General features: G+C 43.3%; 1 protein-coding gene across 1 annotated transcript in view; it reads right to left on the minus strand.

The window, feature by feature from the left end:
- LOC126992569 (hemicentin-1-like) overlaps positions 1-20752 on the minus strand; it is a 203252-nt gene that overhangs the window by 158808 nt on the left and 23692 nt on the right. The window contains exons 2-3 of the mRNA XM_050851383.1: positions 6947-7119; positions 6646-6836 (exon numbers count right to left, since the gene is read on the minus strand). Coding sequence (XP_050707340.1) covers positions 6646-6836; positions 6947-7119 — 364 coding nt within the window. The remainder of the gene's footprint in view (positions 1-6645; positions 6837-6946; positions 7120-20752) is intronic.

Below are 20752 nucleotides of genomic sequence, written 5' to 3' on the forward strand. Positions count from 1 at the left end.
AATCGGAAAAGTACATCCTCAGGTCGTCCCACCGAGCTGAGGCAAAATGCCAGATGCATCGCCTCTTCGGTGGGTCCAGAGGGTGTACAGGAGCGATAGGACAGGATGCAGAAATAAGATTGTGATCGGAGGAGCCCAACGGAGAGAACAGTTTGACAGAATAAGCAGAAGGGTTTGAGGTAAGGAAGAGGTCTAGAATGTTGGGCCGATCTCCAAGACGGTCGGGAATACGTGTAGGGTGCTGGACCAACTGCTCTAGGTCGTTGAGGATAGCAAAGTTGTAGGCTTGTTCACCAGGATGGTCAGTGAAAGAGGATGAAAGCCAAAGCTGTTGGTGAACATTGAAATCTCCTAGGATGGAGATTTCAGCGAACGGAGAGTGGGTCAAGATGTGCTCCACTTTAGAATTCAAATAGTTAAAGAATTTTACATAGTTGGTAGAGTTAGGTGAGAGATAAACAGCACAGATGTATTTAGTAATAGAATGACAGTGAAGTCTTAACCAGATGGTGGAAAATTCAGAAGAGTCAAGGTCGTGGGCACGAGAGCAAGTGATGTCGTTGCGCACGTAGGCGCAACATCCAGCTTTGGATTGAAATTTAGGATAGAGATAGTAGGAGGGAACAGAGCAGAGATTGCTGTCAGTAGCCTCAGAAACCTGTGTTTCGGTAAAGAAGAGAAGGTGAGGTTTAGAGGAGGAGAGATGATGTTCCACAGAATGAAAATTAGAGCGGAGACCGCGAATGTTGCAGAAATTGAGAAGAAAGAGGTTCGAGGAGTTATCAAGACACCTCTCGGGTCGGCAGCCAGAAGGGGAGTCCTCCCTGGGGGAATTTGTGGTCCCCCCCCCAGGCGGGGACTCCGAGGCTTGGTGTATGTGCGCCATTTTGAAATTTTAATTTTGGGAAAAGGTGTATATGTTGTGTGAATGTAGTGTGGTGTGGATAAAGAGAGGATCTGTCTTTAGAGAGCATGCTGAACTACTCTCCGGTGTTGGTGAGACACTAGGGAAATGGTTAGTGAGGACATGGAAGGGTCTTTGGAAGGCTTCAGCTCCCTTCTCACCTCCCATATATACCTCACCGGGAGTGGCTTGCGCCCGTTCGGTAGGTATATATATATATATATATATATATATATATATATATATATATATATATATATATATATATATATATATATATATATATATATATATATATATAATATATATAATATATATATATATATATATATATATATATATATATATATATATATATATATATATATATATATATATATATATATATATATATATATATTACATCAAAGGATGCGGCTCAAGGGCAACAAAAAGAGTACAAAAAAAAGCCCACTACTCACCGCCCCCACATAAGTAAAAAGTAAAGAGTAGCCAAAAGAGAGATCAACTTCTGTTGGAGAGGTGTCTTGATACACTCTTCTTGAAAGAGGTCAAGTCATAGGCAGGAGGAAATACATAGGAAGGAAGGCTGTTCCAGAGTTTACCAATGAAGGGGATGGAAGAATGGAGATGCTAGTTAACTCTTGCATAAGGGTTTGGGCATTATAGGGATGAGCATGAGTAGAAAGTTATGTGCAGCGGGGCCGCAGGAGGGGGAGAGGCATGCAGTTAGCAAGTTCAGAAGAGCATTTAGCATGGAAATATCGATAGAAGATAGAAAGAGAAGCAATATGGCAGCAGAATTTAAGAGGTAGAAGGCTGTCTGTAAGAGGAGGAGAGCTGATGAGACGAAGAGCCTTAGAGTCCACTGTGCTGTGTGAGTGGAGTCCCCCCACACGTGAGATGCATACTCCATACGAGGGCGGACAAGGCCCCTACATATGGAAAGCATCTGTGCTGGGGAGAATAACTGGCAGAGACGATACAGAACGCCCAACCTCGAGGAAGATGATTAAGTAAGAGAGGAGATGTGACGTTTCCAGTTGAGATTTTGAGCTAAGGATATACCGAGGATATTTAGTGTTGAAGAAGGTGACTGTGAGGGCAGCTACCAACTTAGCAGGCGAACGACCGGGGCAGTCCTGCCGCCCGCCCGCAACTTGCCGTTCGAAGCCGCGAACAACCACCGATGCGCCGCAATGACCTGCTACCCGTTCGCATGAAGACGCTCGACGCCTCATTCGTACGAACCACCGAGGCTTCTCAACCAGCTGTGGGAGGCGACTTGGTGGGCGCCAGCGCCTTCCTCGTCAGACAGCGGCCGGGCCTCGCTCTGAACACTTGATTCTACTCCGGCTTCACTCACCTCTCTCCCCTCCACGCATTGGATTCCCGTTTCTGCCGTGAACCTGACGCCCCTTTTCCTCCTGCGTCTCCCTCGTCTACCACGTCTACACTACTTCAAGGACGAAGCTGTACTGCCTCGTCATTGTCACTCAGAGGACGGGACGCCCAGATTAATAAGAAGCCAAGCAAAGGATCATTGCTGAGTCCGTCGTGCTGAAACCTTCGTGTTGGAGACTTCAGTTTGGTGAGGCTGTTGTTGGTTTTCTAATTTATTCAAAGTAAATTGTCTAACCATTTATCTTGTTTATTGTTATCCCCTTCCAATTACAGTACCCAACTCTGGAACCTTGACAGTGACAGCTGGGTGTTGTTGAAGAATAGGGGATAGGTATTTGGAAGATTGTGTCGAGTCGATAGGTGGAGAAACTGGGTTTTTGAGGCATTGAAAGACACCAAGTTCCTTTTACCCCAATCGGAAATCATAGCAAGGTCTGAGGTTAAGGGTTCTGCAGCCTCCAGTCTGGAGTGTTGTAATTCCAGTTGAGAGGGTCTTCTTTTGAAAGAAGTTGAATAATGCAGAGTGGAGTCATCAGCGTATGAGTGGATAGGACTGTTTGTTATGGAAAGATCATTGATGAATAACAGGAAGAGAGTGGGTGATAGGACAGAGTCTTGTGGAACACCACTGTTGATAGGTTTAGGGGAAGAACAGTGACCGTCTATTACACCAAAGATGGAACGGCCGGAAAGGAAACTGAAGATAAAGGAACGGAGAGAGAGATAGAATCCGAAAGAGGGCAGTTTAGAAAGCAAAGACTTGTGCCAGACTCTATCGAAAGCTTTCGGTATATCTAGCGTAACTGAGAAAGTTTCACCGAAACGGCTGAGAGAGGATTACGAAGAGTCATCAAGATAATAAGAATATCGCCAGTAGAACGCCCCTTGCGGAACCCATACTGACGATCAGATAGAAGGTCAAAAGTGGATAGGTGCTTTTAAATCTTCCGGTTAAGGATTGATTCAAAAGCTTTAGATAGGCAGGACAGTAAAGCTATAGGGCGGTAGTTTGAGGGATAGGATCAGTTGTAACTGAAGGTTTCACTTTGACCAAATTTCTTCTTAAAATATTATTTCTTTGCTGAAAAATAAGACTGAATGAGATTTTTTTTCTAAAACATGTAAATCTTGTATTTATCGTTAACTAACCTAAGGTGAGGTTACTCTTTACCATCATTAACGGAAAATAATTTAATTATCAGAATGCTTTATTTTGCAGTGTAGCGACATGTGAAAACTAGTAAACAGGTTGTGCACAGAGTGAATAACAGAATGGAAAATTGTACCTCAGCTAATTATGAAGGGTTTATGGGATAAAACAAGAAGTGATAGTTTTGTTCTACAAGAGCAGTGTATAAGGGTGCCCCCCTAAAACCAGGCCTAAAGGACAGTGCTTATCAGGGCATGTTGTACGGACCGGTGGGGAGCGAAAGTGAAACACGGTACTCCTTCAAGAGTGGCAAACGAACGGTTAGATATATGTGTAAGACAATTTTCTCAAGCATATTTTTTTCGTACTCTCTTGACCCATTGGACCAGTGCCTCTCCTGAACATACCAAGGGACACCCGCATCACCCTGCAGGTGGCAGAGGTCAGGGTGAGCCATGTCTGTATCGGGGGACCCTGAGTGGAGGTTAGATGGAAGGATCGCCTGAATGCATCATCAGACTCTTGGTCTTGTGCTACATGCTAAAACCAGATGGACATAGACACTCAGGCAGCACGGTGACGCGTAAGAGGCCTGACCTTATGTCTTCGGATCATGACGAGAATGCCGCGTCAGCACTCTGCCATACAGACTCAGTTCCTACCAGATTTGACAAAAGTTGACATCAAATTCAACATAATTATGCTAAATTTGACAGTTTTGGATTTCTTCCTGACTCTGGCATTATTAATAGCATATCAAAAGATTTAGCATGTTATTTTAATACAGTTTTGGGAATCGCGTCAAGTTTTTGGCTTTCAGTCATCTACAACAATTTCTTTATTGCAGCTGTGCGCTCAATTACTCTATATTAACCCAACCCGTCTTCAAATTCTTTGACTCGAAGGACATGTGACCTCACTCCCTCCTGTCAATGGATTAACATTATTTCAGTCTCCCAGTGTCAGAGGTGTTGGACGAGGGCAGGGATGACAAGGTAGGGTCATGTTACTCGGGTTCTACCATTAAGGTTACGGATGTAGCTGTATTAACTTTTATTCTGTACGAGGCCGTCATCCTCAGACTCAGGTGTAATAATTGTCTGCTGAGGTTGTCAGGCTTCCAATGACGCAAGATAGTGTGGAGCGGACATTATTTAGGATGTGGTATATACTGATGAGCGACAACTGAGCCTGAAGGCAAACATAATCGATGTCATAATGATGTGTCGTAGTAACACGATGAGTAAATGTAAAAACATACTGTGTGCGAATAAATCAATAAATTTTGTATACTTTGTCATTGAGATATATTATTCTTAAGCATGAATGAAAAAAGAGTATTATAAAAGAGGTCATCAATATTGTGAGCTGCTAATGTTATAAGTCTATAGTTCTTGTATCAGACTAAAATACAAGTAAATAAACAAAAATCAAATGAAGGATACAAAATAATGTTTGAAATTACGCTACAATATGGAAGCGTACCAGTGCGGGGCAAATGTGTTGTACAGGTACGGTGCGGGATTACGATACTGTATTCTTCTTTATAGATATGAAGATAATAAGTAAGATATATTAATAGTACCGCGCATCTGCCCTGCGTTAAGTACGATAATGCTACACTGGAGGTAAGAAAGAATATTCCGGACATGATGAATTTATTTTTTAAATTTAAGAAGTGTGTTAATGGTAATTAAAGTAATAAATGTTATCCAGCCCGAGGCAGCAAATAGTACCGTGCAGAATCATGAATCCGTAACTACAATGAGCTAGGTTATGTAAATAAACGTCGTTTTTCAAAAGGGGAAAACTAAAAGAAAAGTATATTCGGTAAAGGTAGAATATACCAGTTTATGGAGGGGAAGGGTGTTAAGGACATATTAAATCTATGCTAAGATAAATAAAAGTGATATTGTCGTACTGAATCTTACAATGAAGGATACATAAACATACTTTACAGTTTAATTTGGGACGGCATGCTATTTCTAAAATCAGAAAAAAATGCTAAGAACAGACCAAAGCTATTGGTATGATTGAAATCATTTCACTCAGCTTTTAAGATAAACGACAAGCTAAACATAAATGAGTGATGGGAAGGAAATGGGAAGAAATCCAAGACATACTATGTTTTGTTTAGTTAGGAAGGAACAGCAGGCCACTCAACCTAATCTTATGGGTACGTTAAATATATTTTGTTATCTAATTACGAATACAATAATTAAAGGAGTGGAACAAATGCACTTGAAAATCAAACTTTCAACTTTCAACATCATGACTGCCGTGAGAAAAAAATGACGTGGCACAGGACGGGTTCATTCCATCCACGGTGGAAAATCAGCTTCATCTAAATACGGGTCAGGTCATCAGTCGATGTGTGTGTGTGTGTGTGTGTGTGATTAATACCTAGCCTTGTTTATTTTCCTTAAAATACATACTTCCTCGTAACTTCTCTCAACAGTACCAATGTTTTTTTTTCCACTTTTTTAACGTTGGTGCACCTTCATAGCCACACGAGATCAATCCTTCTGGTGTCCCGTTGAGGGTCTTGGGACTTCGCCTCACGAGGGTCTTCATCTTGGACATCTATCTTTGGTGCCTGAATGGTCGCCCCCGACTGCAAGTTTTTCCCTGAACCCGAAACTCTCCACTTCAAAGCTGCAATCTGTAAATTTTTGAAATTCCTGCACTTAGCCTCCATCCCGCCTTATCGCCCTTCCTCAGACACGTGCCAGGGTGAGGCTTAGTGCAATGGCTCAGCGGTAAAGTAAGCCAATAATTTATTGCGAGGAAAGGGAAAGGAAAGAAAGCTCGTCACTCCCACGGCCAACGGGCTGCCGCTGCTCCCGAGTGTTTCCTGCAAGGTGTATTCGACGGCCTCCATGACGGAGACTATGGTTAAACAGGCGTACTTTTATCGCATAAAGCGAGGCATTGCGAGGCGGGTGATGGCGGAGGCTTTGGTGACGCGGGTTTTGGCGGCGGATTGGTTTAGAGCATTAAACTAACTTTAGTAACTATTAAACTTTCGTTTTTATCGCCGTAAGAATAGTGAGGGAAAGGTCACCGCGTTAAGTATCACCTGGAAAATAAAGCTGAAGGGCAAGAAGGGTCCGTGTTGTGAGGGAGAGAAAACACCAACACAAGACCGTCCCAACGTTCCCCTCACCCCTGGCCCCCAGTGACTCACCTCCCCGTCCCGCCTCCACACGACGGAGGGCGGAGGGTCGCCGCCCGCCACGCTGCAGGTGATCTCCAAGGCGCCGCCCTCCTGCAGTGGCCCCAACACCCCGTCCGTCGCCCGCTGACCCCCGGCCCTCAGGACGGGCCGCTCCGGCGGCACCACCACGTGAAGACTCAGGTGTGTGCGCCGCGACGTGGCTGGGGGAGGACACCGGTGTGAAGTGAACACTCTCTCTCTCTCTCTCTCTCTCTCTCACACACACACACACACACACACACACACACATACACACACACCAGGGGCTCACCTATCCGGAAGTCTACCCTGCAGGTATAGTTGGCCTGGTCGCTGCTCCCCACCGGCTTGATGTGCAGCGCCGGCAGATGGCCCGGCCGGAAGATGGCGCGGCCCTGCAGCAGGCGACTTTTCACCAGGTGGCGATCCTCGGCGGCCTGAAGGCGGCCCGGCCGGTTATCGTAACTGAGGCAGTAGAGAGAGACTCTGAATGATGCGGTGTGCCGAACAAAACGATAAACGACATGTAAAAAAATGGTTAGGAAAGAATCTTCATCTTATATTAAGTTCATGTTAAATTATTTTTTTCATAATCCACGGTACCGCACAACATTTCTCGACATCGCTGTTCCTGTTATCGTGAAAGGATTAACAAATAAAACGCATCAGGCAGCAGATGCAGCGGCAGAAGGATGTAAGGACTTAAAAAATACAAACGGAAAGAATGCATGTCAGTGTCGACACGGCTCAAAGGAAGGGAACTGTACAAACAGACTTTTGTGTGTTCACATGCGCTTATTTCACTGACTGGAAATATAAGAGTAACGGTGATCTCTCTCTCTCTCTCTCTCTCTCTCTCTCTCTCTCTCTCTCTCTCTCTCTCTCTCTCTCTCTCTCTCTCTCTTTATTCAGCTAAGATGGCGCCTAACAAGTGCAGTACTTGTAACGGTAGCTTCTCAGCTCACTTTTTTTACAGGGCGTTCTGTTGTCTGTCGTCTGTGTCTCACCAGGCAGCACCTCGAGACAAGACTGCAGGAGCAAGAAGAGAAGATGGAAGCAGGTCAGAATAAAATAATAGAGCTTTCTCGCACTGTTGCCTCCTTGCAGGAATTCATCCAGGCTAACGTTGCCGTGGTGCCAAACCCTTCTCCCACGCGCCCCTTGCCCTCAGCGGTACCGTCGACACCAGCGGACAAGACCATGCAGCTGGAGGATGGTAGTGGCACCGACCATGATGGCTTCACCGTCGTGAATGGAGGAGCCAAACCAACCAGACAAGCAATTTATCCTGTTCATTGCTTCAACAGGTTTACCATTCTGGAGGAGGAGGACGAGCAGGAGAGCACCTTCCTGGTGGGTGACTCCATGATTCGCCAGCAGGTAGTTGAGTTCTGTGGCAGAGTTCCTCGTCGAAGACGGAACTATTGCTATCCTGGTGCTGGGATCGACGATATAACTGCTGCTCTTGAGGAGATCTCCCCCCAGGCTACTAATGATTCACTGTTTGTTATTCACACAGGTACAAACGACGTCACCACGACCCGGTCTGAGGAACTCCTGGACAAGTACCATAGGCTCATCCAGCAGTATAATTAGTCTAAATCCCCTAACCTTTTAATTTCAGGAGTTCTACCACGGACGTGGGCGGAGAGCTACTTATTCAGTAAGGCCTTCAGCCTAAACAACCGGTTACAGACTCTTTGTAGGGAGCTTGACGTGGAGTTCTTCAACACCTGGGACAATTTCTATGGACAAAGTGAGCTCTTCCACAGGGACGGAATACACCTGTCTCCCATCGGGGCAGCCAGATTCGGAAGGCTCCTCAACGACGCAGTACGTGACACCCGATCAAAAAACGACCCTCAGCCACGTCCTTCCACCCCGCCCGTGTAAATAGACGCCGTGCATCGCAACAAACCCGTAACCGTGATCCCGCAAGTACCACTACCTCTATTACCAAGCCTCTAGATAACTTTAAAATCCTTAGTTTCAATGCGCGTAGCCTAAGGAATTTTTTTTTTTTTTATGAATTGAGATGTCTTGCTCTAACAAAATTGACATAATTGCTATAACCGAAACATTTATCGACATCACAAATATTGATTTAAGTTTCGAATACAAGATAGATGGCTACAGACTCTTCAACAAGATCGTGTAAACCGTAGAGGCGGTGGCGTCGCCCTTTTTCTCAAAAGCTATTTGCAACCCACTGACAAAACACCAAGAGACAGTAACGTTGAACATTTGTGCGTGCGAGTAAACATTGCAAAATTCAATTTAAATATATCTGTCACCTACAGGCCTCCCGGGCAATCACTTGATGACGACCTTGAAATGTACAGCGTTTTAAGGCAGTCACTTAATAACAACGACTCACTGATATTAGGCGACTTTAACCTCCCCCATATCGACTGGGCGACACTGTCAGGTACAGAAGGCGAGTCACATAGAATGATCGAAATTCTAGAAGAAAATTATCTAAGCCAAATGGTTTCTTAACCAACTCGACAAAATAACATACTCGACCTTGTTATAACGACCCAAGATAACCTAGTCAGTAATGTCACGGTAGGAGAACACCTCGGTTCTTGCGATCATAAATTAGTGCGCGTCGACATTAGAGCTCAAACATCAGTGACTGAAAATAAAGTAAAGGTGCACAATTTCAAAAGAGCTAACTTCGTAGAAATCCGACAAAAACTAACAGAAATACAACTATCAGATGACGGCAATGTAGAGGAAGCCTGGCTAACCTTTAAAAATCACTTACTCACTCAGCAGAATATTTTCGTCCCCTTGTGCGAGAAGCGAATTAACATTAATAAAAGCACACCTTGGTTTAATAGCGAAATTAAACACTCAGTCAAGGAGAGAAAATTGTTTTACAGGTTAAGGAAAGAACAAAGCACGCCCGAAAACATTAGACATTATAACGATGCCAGGCGACGAGTAAAAAGATTATTATGTCAGGCAAAGCGTAGATATGAAGAAAATATTGCAGCCAACTATAAAAATAATCCGAAATCTTTCTTCAGTTACATAAACAACAGAAAGGCGATCAGAAGTGGAATTGGACTTTTAACAAACAGCGACGGTGCACTAGTGACTGACAGCCAACACATTGCAAACCTCTTAAACAGTTACTTTTCCTCGGTGTTTAACAAATAAAAGTCCCGGACCCGATAAAGTATATCCTATACTACTTAAAGAAACAAAGAGCGAAATAGTATCCTTCCTCACAACCGTATTCAATATGTCCTTGCGACAAGGCATCGTCCCTTCGGATTGGAAAAAGGCTAACGTGACACCGATTTTTAAGAAAGGAGACAAAAATATACCATGTAACTACCGACCCATTAGTCTAGCTTCAATTGTAGGTAAGCTACTTGAGAGCATAATTAGAGACAAAATTGTGAGTTACCTCGTAAGCCACTCATTAATTGGGGATTCACAACATGGCTTCCGTAACAAAAGATCCAGCCTTTCAAACCTATTGACCTTTTATAACGACCTCTTCTCAGTTTATGACGTAACCAAATCATTGGACGTAGTCTATCTTGATTTCCAGAAAGCGTTTGATAAAGTTCCACATCATAAATTACTTTATAAATTAAAGCAAATAGGTATTGACGGTCAAGTAAACCAATGGATCGCGAATTGGTTGAGCAACAGACAACAAAGAGTGGTGATTGACGGATTTAACTCAGAGTGGGCGCCGGTTACTAGTGGCGTCCCTCAGGGATCGGTTCTTGGCCCAGTGCTCTTCATTATTTACATCAACGACATGGATGTTGGACTCAATAATCGCATAAGTAAATTTGCAGACGACACAAAGATTGGTAACTCGGTTCTCACTGACGAAGACAGGCAAAGCCTCCAAGAGGATTTGCACAAAATTTCAGCTTGGTCGGATAGATGGGAGATGCCCTTTAACGTAGAGAAGTGCCAGGTCCTTCAAGTTGGAACGAGAAATAAGAAGTTCGATTACGAAATGCACGGCGTTAAACTCACAAGCGTTCAATGCGTTGAGGACCTGGGGTCAAAATCGCGCCAAACCTCAAATTCCCACATCAATGCATCGATGCAGCAAATAAAGCGAACAGAATGTTGGGCTTCATTAAAAGAAACTTTTTATTCAAGAATAAAGATGTAATACTTCCGCTCTACAATAGTTTAGTCAGACCCCACTTGGAATATACGGTACAGTTTTGGTCTCCTCACCATGCAAAGGACATTGCTAAATTAGAAGGTGTTCAGCGTTGGGCAACAAAAATGATCCCTTCCTTGCGCAACAAATCCTACGAAGAAAGGCTTTCCACCCTTAACATGTTATCTCCGGAGAAACGTCGCCTCCGAGGAAAACTGATCGAATGTTTTAAAATACTTAATGGTTTCACGAATGTAGACAGAACAAAATTGTTTATGATCGATGACACTTTGCGAACGAGGAACAATGGCATAAAACTCAAATGTAGACAAGTAAATTCAGACTGCACCAAATTTTTCTTCACCAACATTGTAGTGCGATAATGGAATAAGCTCCCACCGTCAGTGGTCCAAAGTAACACGGTTGACTCCTTTAAAAACAAGCTCGACCGTCACTTCCTTGAACTTAATCTTAACTAGAGTAGAAAAGCAACGTTTTGGAGCCATCTGATTAGTGTAGATTCACTTAGGTTTAAGGACAGAGCACCTAGTATGGACCATGGGGTCTGTGTGGTCTGATTTTATATGTAATGCTATGTAATTTTTCTCTCTCTCTCTCTCTCTCTCTCTCTCTCTCTCTCTCTCTCTCTCTCTCTCTCCTTTCTTTATCACACACACACACACACACACACACACACACACACACACACACACACACACACACACACACACACACACACACAGTCGACATGTAAATTGAACTATTTAATACCACGGTCTTACCTATACTTTTGACCGATTCCTCGAGATTTGAGGAGTTTATGTTGCTATTGCATATGGAATTTTTAAAACAGGTATGGGAGTTTATAAAAATACTAACAATGATTATGGCATATAGTGAACTTAAAGTATTGCCTCGTGACATACATACAAGGAGCAGAACGATGGGATATTGGTCTAAGCGAATTTTAGGTAGATATACATAATTTAACATAAGAACATATGAACGTAACGAGTCTGCAAGAAGCCAGTTGGCCTGTACAAGGGAGCTCCTGTAATCCTAACCCATAGACTTCACAATCTCTTGACGGGAAACGGGGCGCGGGGCCGATTCGCAGGGGGCCGATTTTCAAAAATTTAAAATTTAAATATTTTCAAAACCAAAGCAGCTAGCGACCTGAAACTAAAACAGGCACCTCCCTTAGGCATATATGAGTCTCCATGAGCAGCGGTATCAAAAAATTCAAAGTCGTTCCCTAATAAAATCCCGATTAATTGTTTTTTATATAAGTATAACAAAACTTAAAAAGGCTATAAAATCCTCAGATTTTACGCTAGATGCACAAACATCACCAAATGCAGAGATAATCACTTATATTTTCAGAATCAATAGCAATATTTAGCATATCTTATAAGTTTTTGCCCGAAATAGCTACTTATTTTTTTTTATTTAGTGCAATTTTTTACGTAAGCTTTTAACATCTAATAAATCACTTAATTTTCACATTAGAAACTTAATACTTGAGGAAAGCATGCAGAAACATCTTAATTTTACTCAACAAAAGCAAAATATTCATTTTTCTATATACAATCACAACTTATTTTGGTTGAATTCCGATGTCACTATTGCCGCAGCACGTCTTGCCGGCTATCTGGCCCTCGTCCTGAACAATCACTTTAGCCTTTTGGCCTATGACTTGTGGGCCCCGGTCAGTTTCCTGGACTTGTACACGTCCCTGTTCCTCGCCGTCTCCTTCCTGCCCTCCTCGATACTGCTCCTCTTCCTGCCGGTCGGCTGCTTCAAGGCCTTGTTCTTCCTCGCTTCTGAGGTCACGTCCTTGGAGAAATTAGCACCGAAACAGTTGAAGAGGGACCTGCTGATGTGCGGCAAGATGGTATTGGCCAGGTTGTGCCCCTCCTGGCACCTGTACCCCTGCAAGGTCGGGTCTGAGGCCGCCAGGAACTCCAGGAGGTGCCTGAACCCGTCCCTGTGGCGCATGGCAAGGGAGAGGAACCTCAACCTGAGCTCCTTCTTGTCCTCCCTGCACATCAGGGAGTCCCACAGCGACATCCCGAAGGACGCCATGTGGGCCATTGGGAGAGATGGCCGCTTCAGGACCGCCCGGCCAGTCTCCAGCTCTCCCCTGTCGACCAGCTCGACCAGGGCGTCGAACATCACAGATGGCGGGTCGCCCCTCTCGAGCTCCACGGTAATCTTCATCTCCTCCTGCTGGGCAAGCTCCTGCTTGCAGCACTCGGCCACAGAGGAGTTGGCCTGGACCTTCATGGCCAGGTAGCCGGCGTAGTTGCCGACCGCGGCGAGGAGCAACTCGTCCGTCGGCGGGTCCGGCTGGTCGTCGGCCAGCTCCCTGGCAAGCTGGGCCAAGATCACCTCGTCGTCCTCCTTCTCCTCTGCCTTGGCCCGGTCCAGGTCGGCCTGCACGTCCCCGGGGAAGAACCCGACGAGCTTCAGCAACTGCAGGCGCTGGGCCAACCTGTTGCTCACCCTGAAGTTCTGCACGCTCGTCCAGTTGGCGCCGCACATGGTGCGGCGCTTGCCGAAAGAGTGCTCAGTCGGGTCAGAGTTGGCCTTCCCCATGCACACATACTCGACCCCGGGGATCTTGCGGAGGATGATGTCCCTGCTAAGTTTCCTCCCCCCGTAGGACGTAGTGAACAGCCCCCTCACTTCACACTGCACTGAACACACCACTGCACTGCACACAACACTGAGTCACTGCACTGATGGCGTAGTACGGCTCCTCCACAGTTTACTCCACGGGGTCGCGGCGTCCTCATATCTTGTGTCTCCTCCGTCACTTCCACTCGATCCACTGCCTTCTGTGTCTTCTTGTATCGTCCTCTGGATCCTTGCAGTTGTGGGGAAGGGTACAGAGACGATGAATAACTGTAGGTCCTTTACTTGGAGAGTAAACAGAGGCAGGACAGCGATAATCCTTTACAGAGGGGAAGTGCCCAGCTGACTGCGTGCCTAAGGCGAGTTAGGCGACGCGGGAACTGAGCTGAGTTGCCATGTAGGCATTAACTAAACGTACATTTCTTGTTTCCTAATACGTAAAACTGTGGACTTCACTATCCTACAGTTATCATTCATTTTACGTAAAGATTTCAACCTAAAGTTACGCAAATTTGCCATTTTTTACACAACGTTTTCAAAGTGCACGCATGGTGCTATTTTATATAAGTTACCTTGAATCCTCGACCAAATCACTCTAGAGACACTCCTGCCTGCTTGTATGCACTAAAACTTGAAGATTTCGTCCTGTTTCCACTTAAATTCGGAGTAAGAACGCAGAGTGTGTTTGAGTTGTCGCAGTGAAAGACGCCATAACAATCGGCCCCTTACGCGAAGCCAGCGCGCCAAGACTGAAGAGATTTCCCGTCAACTAGTTGTGAAGTCTATGCCTAACCCCACCTTAACTCACTATCCATGAACTTATCCAACCTCTTCTTGAATGCATCTATGGTACTGGCATCCCCAACATGACTGCCAAGTCTATTCCATTCATCCACCACTCTATTGGTAAACCAATTCTCGCCTATGTCTTTGTTGAATCTGAATTTATCTAACTTAAATCCGTTGCTACGTGTCCTACCTGGTTCTTTAACAACCAAAACCCTATTGACATCCCCCTTATTAAAGCCCTTCATCCATTTATAAACTTCAATCAGGTCTCCTCGCAACCTTCGCCTTTCTAGAGAGTGTAGATTTAAATGCTTCAGTGTATCCTCATAAGGCAAGTTTCTCACCCCTTGAATAATTTTTGTCATCCTTCTCTGTACAGATTCTAACATCTTGATATCCATTCTATAGTAGGGTGACCAGAACTGAACCGCATAATCGAGATGAGGTCTAACTAGTGCTAAGTAAACTTTGAGGATGACTTCAAGGCTCCTATTGCTTACGCTCCTTGAGATAAAACCCAGTACTCGGTTCGCTCGATTTTTAGCCTGAATGCATTGAGCCGTAGGACGGAAGTCAGCGCTCACTAAGACTCCTAAGTCTCTCACACCCAGACCTGCTTAGAGGAGTGTCATTTAAGGAGTAGTTGTGTGAGGGGTTATTCATACCTACACTCTGAATACTACACTTTCCAACATTGAATTCCATCTGCCACTTCCCCGCCCAATCATATAGTCTGTCAAGCTCATCCTGGATAATGCTAGCTTCCGGTCTGATTGAATTACTCTACCGATCTCGGTATCATCTACAAAGTTACTGACATCACTGCTAATTCCTGTGTTCAAATCATTGATGTAAAATTGTAAATAATAAAAAGCAGTGGACCCAGCACCGACCCCTGCGGGACTTCACTCGCAACACTGCCCCATTCAGATTTTTTACCATTGATTTGCACTCTCTGCTTCCTACCACTAAGCCAAGCCCTAATCCAGTTCAAAACTTTCCCATCTACACCGTGAGCCTGTAGTTTTAGTAATCGCCGGTGATGAGGGATTTTGTCGAACGCTTTTACTGAAATCTAGATATAGTATGTCATAGTTTTCATCTCTGTCAACTGCCTCAATTACTTTAGTGTAGGACAACAGGTTAGTAAGGCAAGACCTACCCTTTGTGAACCCATGCGGTGAGTCATGAATCAAACTATGTTGCTCTAGAATTCAGGGGTGCTCAAACCACTGTTTTAGGGCCGCATGCGGCCCTCAAGGAAGTTTAATGTGGTCCTCGGGAAGTAACCAAAAAGTAACCTACTTATCACTATCATAATACGTACTATTTGTTCACATTTAATTTTAATGGTATGCAGCAAAATATAAATTATATTATGATTGATATTACTGAATATCTTATTCTATGTTAAGCTGGCTGGCCTCACTGATTTTGTTGACGTGACGCGCGTTGCCACTCCTTGGCTTTTTTTTACTAGATCTTGGCTTTTGGGCTGGGACCTTGGCGCCTTGTCTTTTTTCCCTAGTAAACAGGCTAATCTAGGCTTTTTTTATTATCTCCTGCTTGGCTATTTCCTTAGCTTATGTCCCTGCCCTCATCCCCCCACTCATCCTCTCGATTAGTCCTGCAGGTCTCTGGCTCCCTACCCCTCTCCTCCCCAACCACTCCCTTCCGGGCCTTCTCCACCGTTGCCCATCCACTCCTAGCCCTCTCCCCTTACCCATCGTCTTCCACGCCACCCAACAGAGTTCCCCACCCTCCCGGCACACCGTAGCCGCTCCACGTTTCCCTTCTCCTTGCCCAACAGCGAAATGTTGTCGCTCGTATATGGGTCTTCACTTTATTGTAGCTTATATTTGCCCATTTCCCTATAGCCTGCAATTTATGTGAGAAGTGTTTTAATTACGGCTCTATTCGGAAGGTTACAATATATACACAACATAATCAGTGTTATCAGTGTGTAGAATATATTAATTACTATGCGTAATCACATTGCAGTCAATATGAGGCCCTCATCACACATTGCCCATCTAATATGGCCCTGCCACCCAAAAAGGTTGAGCACCACTGATAGGGGGTGCTCAACCCACTGTTTTAGGGCCGCATGCGGCCCTCAAGGAAGTTTAATGCGGCCCTCGGGAAGTAACCAAGAAATAACCTACTTATCACTATCATAATACGTACTATTTGTTCACATTTAATTTTAATGATAGCTAGATAGAGGAAATTCATAACATAGTAACAAAATATTTATGTAGTAACTACAAGCTGTTTAAGTTGGATTATGGCACGGAGTGGTACATTTGAAAGCTACAGAAGAGCAACCGAATCATAGCGACTATAATAAAAACCTGTAATAACAGACTGCCTGTTAATGCTGGGAGATATCAAGGTGTAAACAGAGAAGATCGGACCTGTAACAATTGTCATTCTGGTGTTGTGAGATATGAATTTCATGTATTTTTTGAGTGTACTGTAAGGTTACGTGATATGTATATATCAAACAATTATACACACAGGCCAACATATTTCAAATATGTATCATCGATGCAAAACACCTGTGTGAATGTCTTGAAAAATGTATACCTATTTTTGAGGTCAGTGCTAAGTATATTTAGATGAATAATATGTGAAGACACTCTTTATTCTCTTTCAACTGGTTTTATCTAAGTACCTGTAGTTATTTTATCAATTAATTAATTTATTGTTTTATTTGGTTAGTTATGAAACCGGACCGGCATTTGTAAGGTCTAAATATTGTGTTTTGGGGAGAGCTGGGGTAGGCGGTGGCTGAACAGATAGCAAGACGGCCCCGCGTTCAGGAGGACGCGAGTTCAATCCCCGACCGGTGCCCCCAAACTGGGATTTTTCAGCCGCCGCCAGGTGGCTTAAAACTACCCACATGCTGTCCAGAAAACCACCTATCAAACCGGACTCTAGATTCTAGGATTAAAGATGAACTCCGGGAGGGCAGCATGAGCCAATGCAAGATGGCGCCACTATAAACACTTGCCTGCGCCAGAACGGGCTGGGCCGACCATCAGGATCCACCGGGAAGAAGCCTTGGACCGACCATCAGGATCCACCGGGAAGAAGCCTACCGGCGTAATAGGCCAAGACGTAAAAAAAAAGAAAAAAAAACTTTAATTCAATTCAATTAAGGCACTCAACGAGGTCAAACTGTCATATTACTCCAATCGTCATGAATTTTTTATGGTTTAAGTGCAGTACTTTACTGATCATTAACCTACAATATCAAGATGATATCTTTAAAAAAAAAAATCACTTATGTAAATTTACTACCCATTTAAAATGGGGTGAGTTTGTGTTTTTAGTCCAATTATAGTTTTCTTTATATAGAATTAAAGAATGAACATTCCTCTACTTCTCCAAGTTAGATAATCCATGGATTCGAGAAATAATAGTACTTATGATTTTTTATATTAATGTACTCATTTTCCACTATTTTTTAATGTTTCCATCCTCCTTGTGACCAACCACTACAATCTAGAAGGAAAATCTAACTACCAAATGTTGCTGTTTTACTACTCTATCCAAAACTGCAAACAGATTTAAGATCGGTTAAAAACTTTCAAATCTCAGGAATTTTTAAGTTAAGGCAATGCACTTTTAAGATACGGGCCTTTAAAGTTACGTAAGTACATATTGATGTTCCTCGTACATGAATGGCCACACTGTAGTACCAGGTATTATAATGTTGCTGTCTTACTATTTAGGTGATCTTGAGTCATGAACATGGCACCTGAACCCACTTCTTGTTGAAGTATTATTCACTCAAAGGTGAGGGTGTCAGGGAGCCACCGCCTCCCTCATTGTTGTCAGTTTTTGTTTGCATCACTTGGTGTTAGAAACTATCTGGCTCGTAGGATTTGCTTCCTTCCTTTTCTGTTTTAATCTTCTTTCTTGGCTATGATGATCTGTCAGAAGCTCTGTCTTTCCTTGTCTTGTATTCGTTTTCATATTTTTTGTTTTTATGTTGTATGGTGAGATGGGCTCTTCTCTCTTGAAACTGAAGTAGAAGGCTGTGGTAATGGTGGTGTTGATGCAGAAGCATCAGGAACAGCAGTCGTGGCAGCAGGGAGCGAGTGAGAGGTGGTGGCGAGTCAAGCCTCGCTGCTCCATGTGGAACGCCTGTCTGTCTCTCTTCATTATCTACTCGACCATGGCGTGCCTTCTTCAAGCAGGCAATCCTCTTGACAATGGCAGCCTTTCTTCTTGGCATTTGAACTGGATGAAGCCAGCATCATCAGCAGTTTTGTCATGAGGAAAAAAAGGCAGTGTGGGGGTAGAGCGTACACACCTATGTCCAGCCTCTGCGTGACAAGGACACGCATTGATGAATTCTAGTGAGAGCTACGGGACAGTATTGTCCCGCGCGCACAGGAGAAAGTATCAGACACCACCAGAGAGAAAACTATTCGTGTCTAAATAATAGTGTTTTTCCTACAATTTTTTAAACGGCGATTTAAATGCCCATTTAAACTCGGTCGGTAAAAATTCTTCCTGTAATGTTTTCTCTATGCCTTTAGGGTGATCATTGACGAAGTTTCTCATTTTCGATATTTTTGGCATTTTTCACCCGAGTCGTTTGCCTTAAATTCACACACACACACATAGTGGTAAGCATGCTCGCCTCACAAGAGAAGTCCCGGGTTTGATTACCAGGCGAAGTGGTGACGGATGGGCAGTTTCCTTTAATCCGTGGCGCCTGTCCACCCAGTGTGATGAATACCGGGCGTCAATCGGAGGTTGTGTCCCGCCTCCCGTGTGTGGGTGGGTGTGATCTGGGGATTCAGCTGTACCCAAATATCAGTCACCTGAGTTCCAAGCTCATACAGGGACAGTACTGGTCGGCGATCACGAGTCCAGAATGTGATCAAACAGCCGTGGAAAAAAACACCTCGATAAATGTTTCGTGCAAAATTTCCTGACTCTACAGACGATAGATTCTGTAAAATATCTACAGAGGGAAGGGTGACCCCATTGTAGTCCAGAAGTCATGAGGTGAAGATGCCGTATATCGCCTGATACTGATATTTCCTCGCTTACAGCCTTAAGGAAGATACGGATGCCAACCCTTCAGGGATGTCACGAGCCATACCGATCAATTAAGACACCATCGGAGGCCAGCTAAGCGATATTTATTTTACTGTGTGCACATAATGCAAGCACAAGCACGCGTGCACGAAAAAAAAATCAACGAATCGCTGAGGGCCATTGAAAATTTTATTTAATGATTTGCGTTGTCAATGAATGTGTTTTGCCTCCTTACATTCATTCTCTCTCTCTCTCTCTCTCTCTCTCTCTCTCTCTCTCTCTCTCTCTCTCTCTCTCTCTCTCTCTCTCTCTCTTACTGACAAAGGCCTAAAGGAAGTCCTCACCGACACAGGATACACCAACAGTCTTCTGCAGCAACAGGTCCAGTTGTTTACATGAAAGACTTGGTGGATGCAATATATTTATCAAACTTTAAAACATCTCTTTTTGATTAAACGGCGGACATCGACCCTATAGAAAGAGAGATCCAAATACACATACAATTCATCTCAGATTTTTGGAAGCCGTTCCGAAGGTCACCAAGCAACATCATCATCAAGGGTGGCGGGGCAGCAGGTGTTCGCAGCAGGACTCGCCATTCCAATAAGGAAACCACGGTGTCTTCAAGGCTACATAAGGTAGACAGCAAACAAAAACAACTTATTATCTTCTTCCATACAAGGCTCCATAGAATGGCTTATTGTCCTGGACTTTCGGCACAGTGATAATGAGGCCGAGAAAGAAAACAGCCTATTATTATTTTCTTTCAAGCCAACCTCCAGTGGCCGAGCTCATTACTAAACCAGGGACCCGCCGAGCTTACGCGCCTTTCTGGCGGGGCGACTCTGCGGTCTTTGCTGGGAGTGGCGTCCCCTGATGCCTCTTAATTATTTCTCGCATCGTTCCCCGCTCACGATGGATTGATGGTGGCCGACTGGAGACGATTTGCTTTTCTATTGTCTTAACCTCTGTAACATATCTTCTTCTTCTTCTTCCTCTTCTTCTTCTTCTTCTTCTGATGCTATTGTATTTTTGTCGTCACTACTGGCATTATCATTAATATTAATATTATTATTATTATTATTATTATTATTATTATTATTATTATTATTATTATTATTATTATTATTATTATTATTATTATTATTATTATTATTATTATTATTATTATTATTATTATTATTATTATTATTATTACTATTATTACTATTATTATTATTATTATTATTATTATTATCATTATTATCATTATCATTATTATTATTATTATTATTATTATTATTATTATTATTATTATTATCATTTACATTATTATTATTATTATTACTATTATTATTATTATTATTATTATTATTATTATTATTATTATTATTATTATTATTATTATTATTATTATTATTATTATTATTATCGTTTATATTATTATAATTTATTATTTTGATTATTATGATTATTATTATTATT

The sequence above is a fragment of the Eriocheir sinensis genome, chromosome 7 (genome assembly GCF_024679095.1).
Source record: "Eriocheir sinensis breed Jianghai 21 chromosome 7, ASM2467909v1, whole genome shotgun sequence".
Lineage (NCBI taxonomy): Eukaryota > Metazoa > Arthropoda > Malacostraca > Decapoda > Varunidae > Eriocheir > Eriocheir sinensis.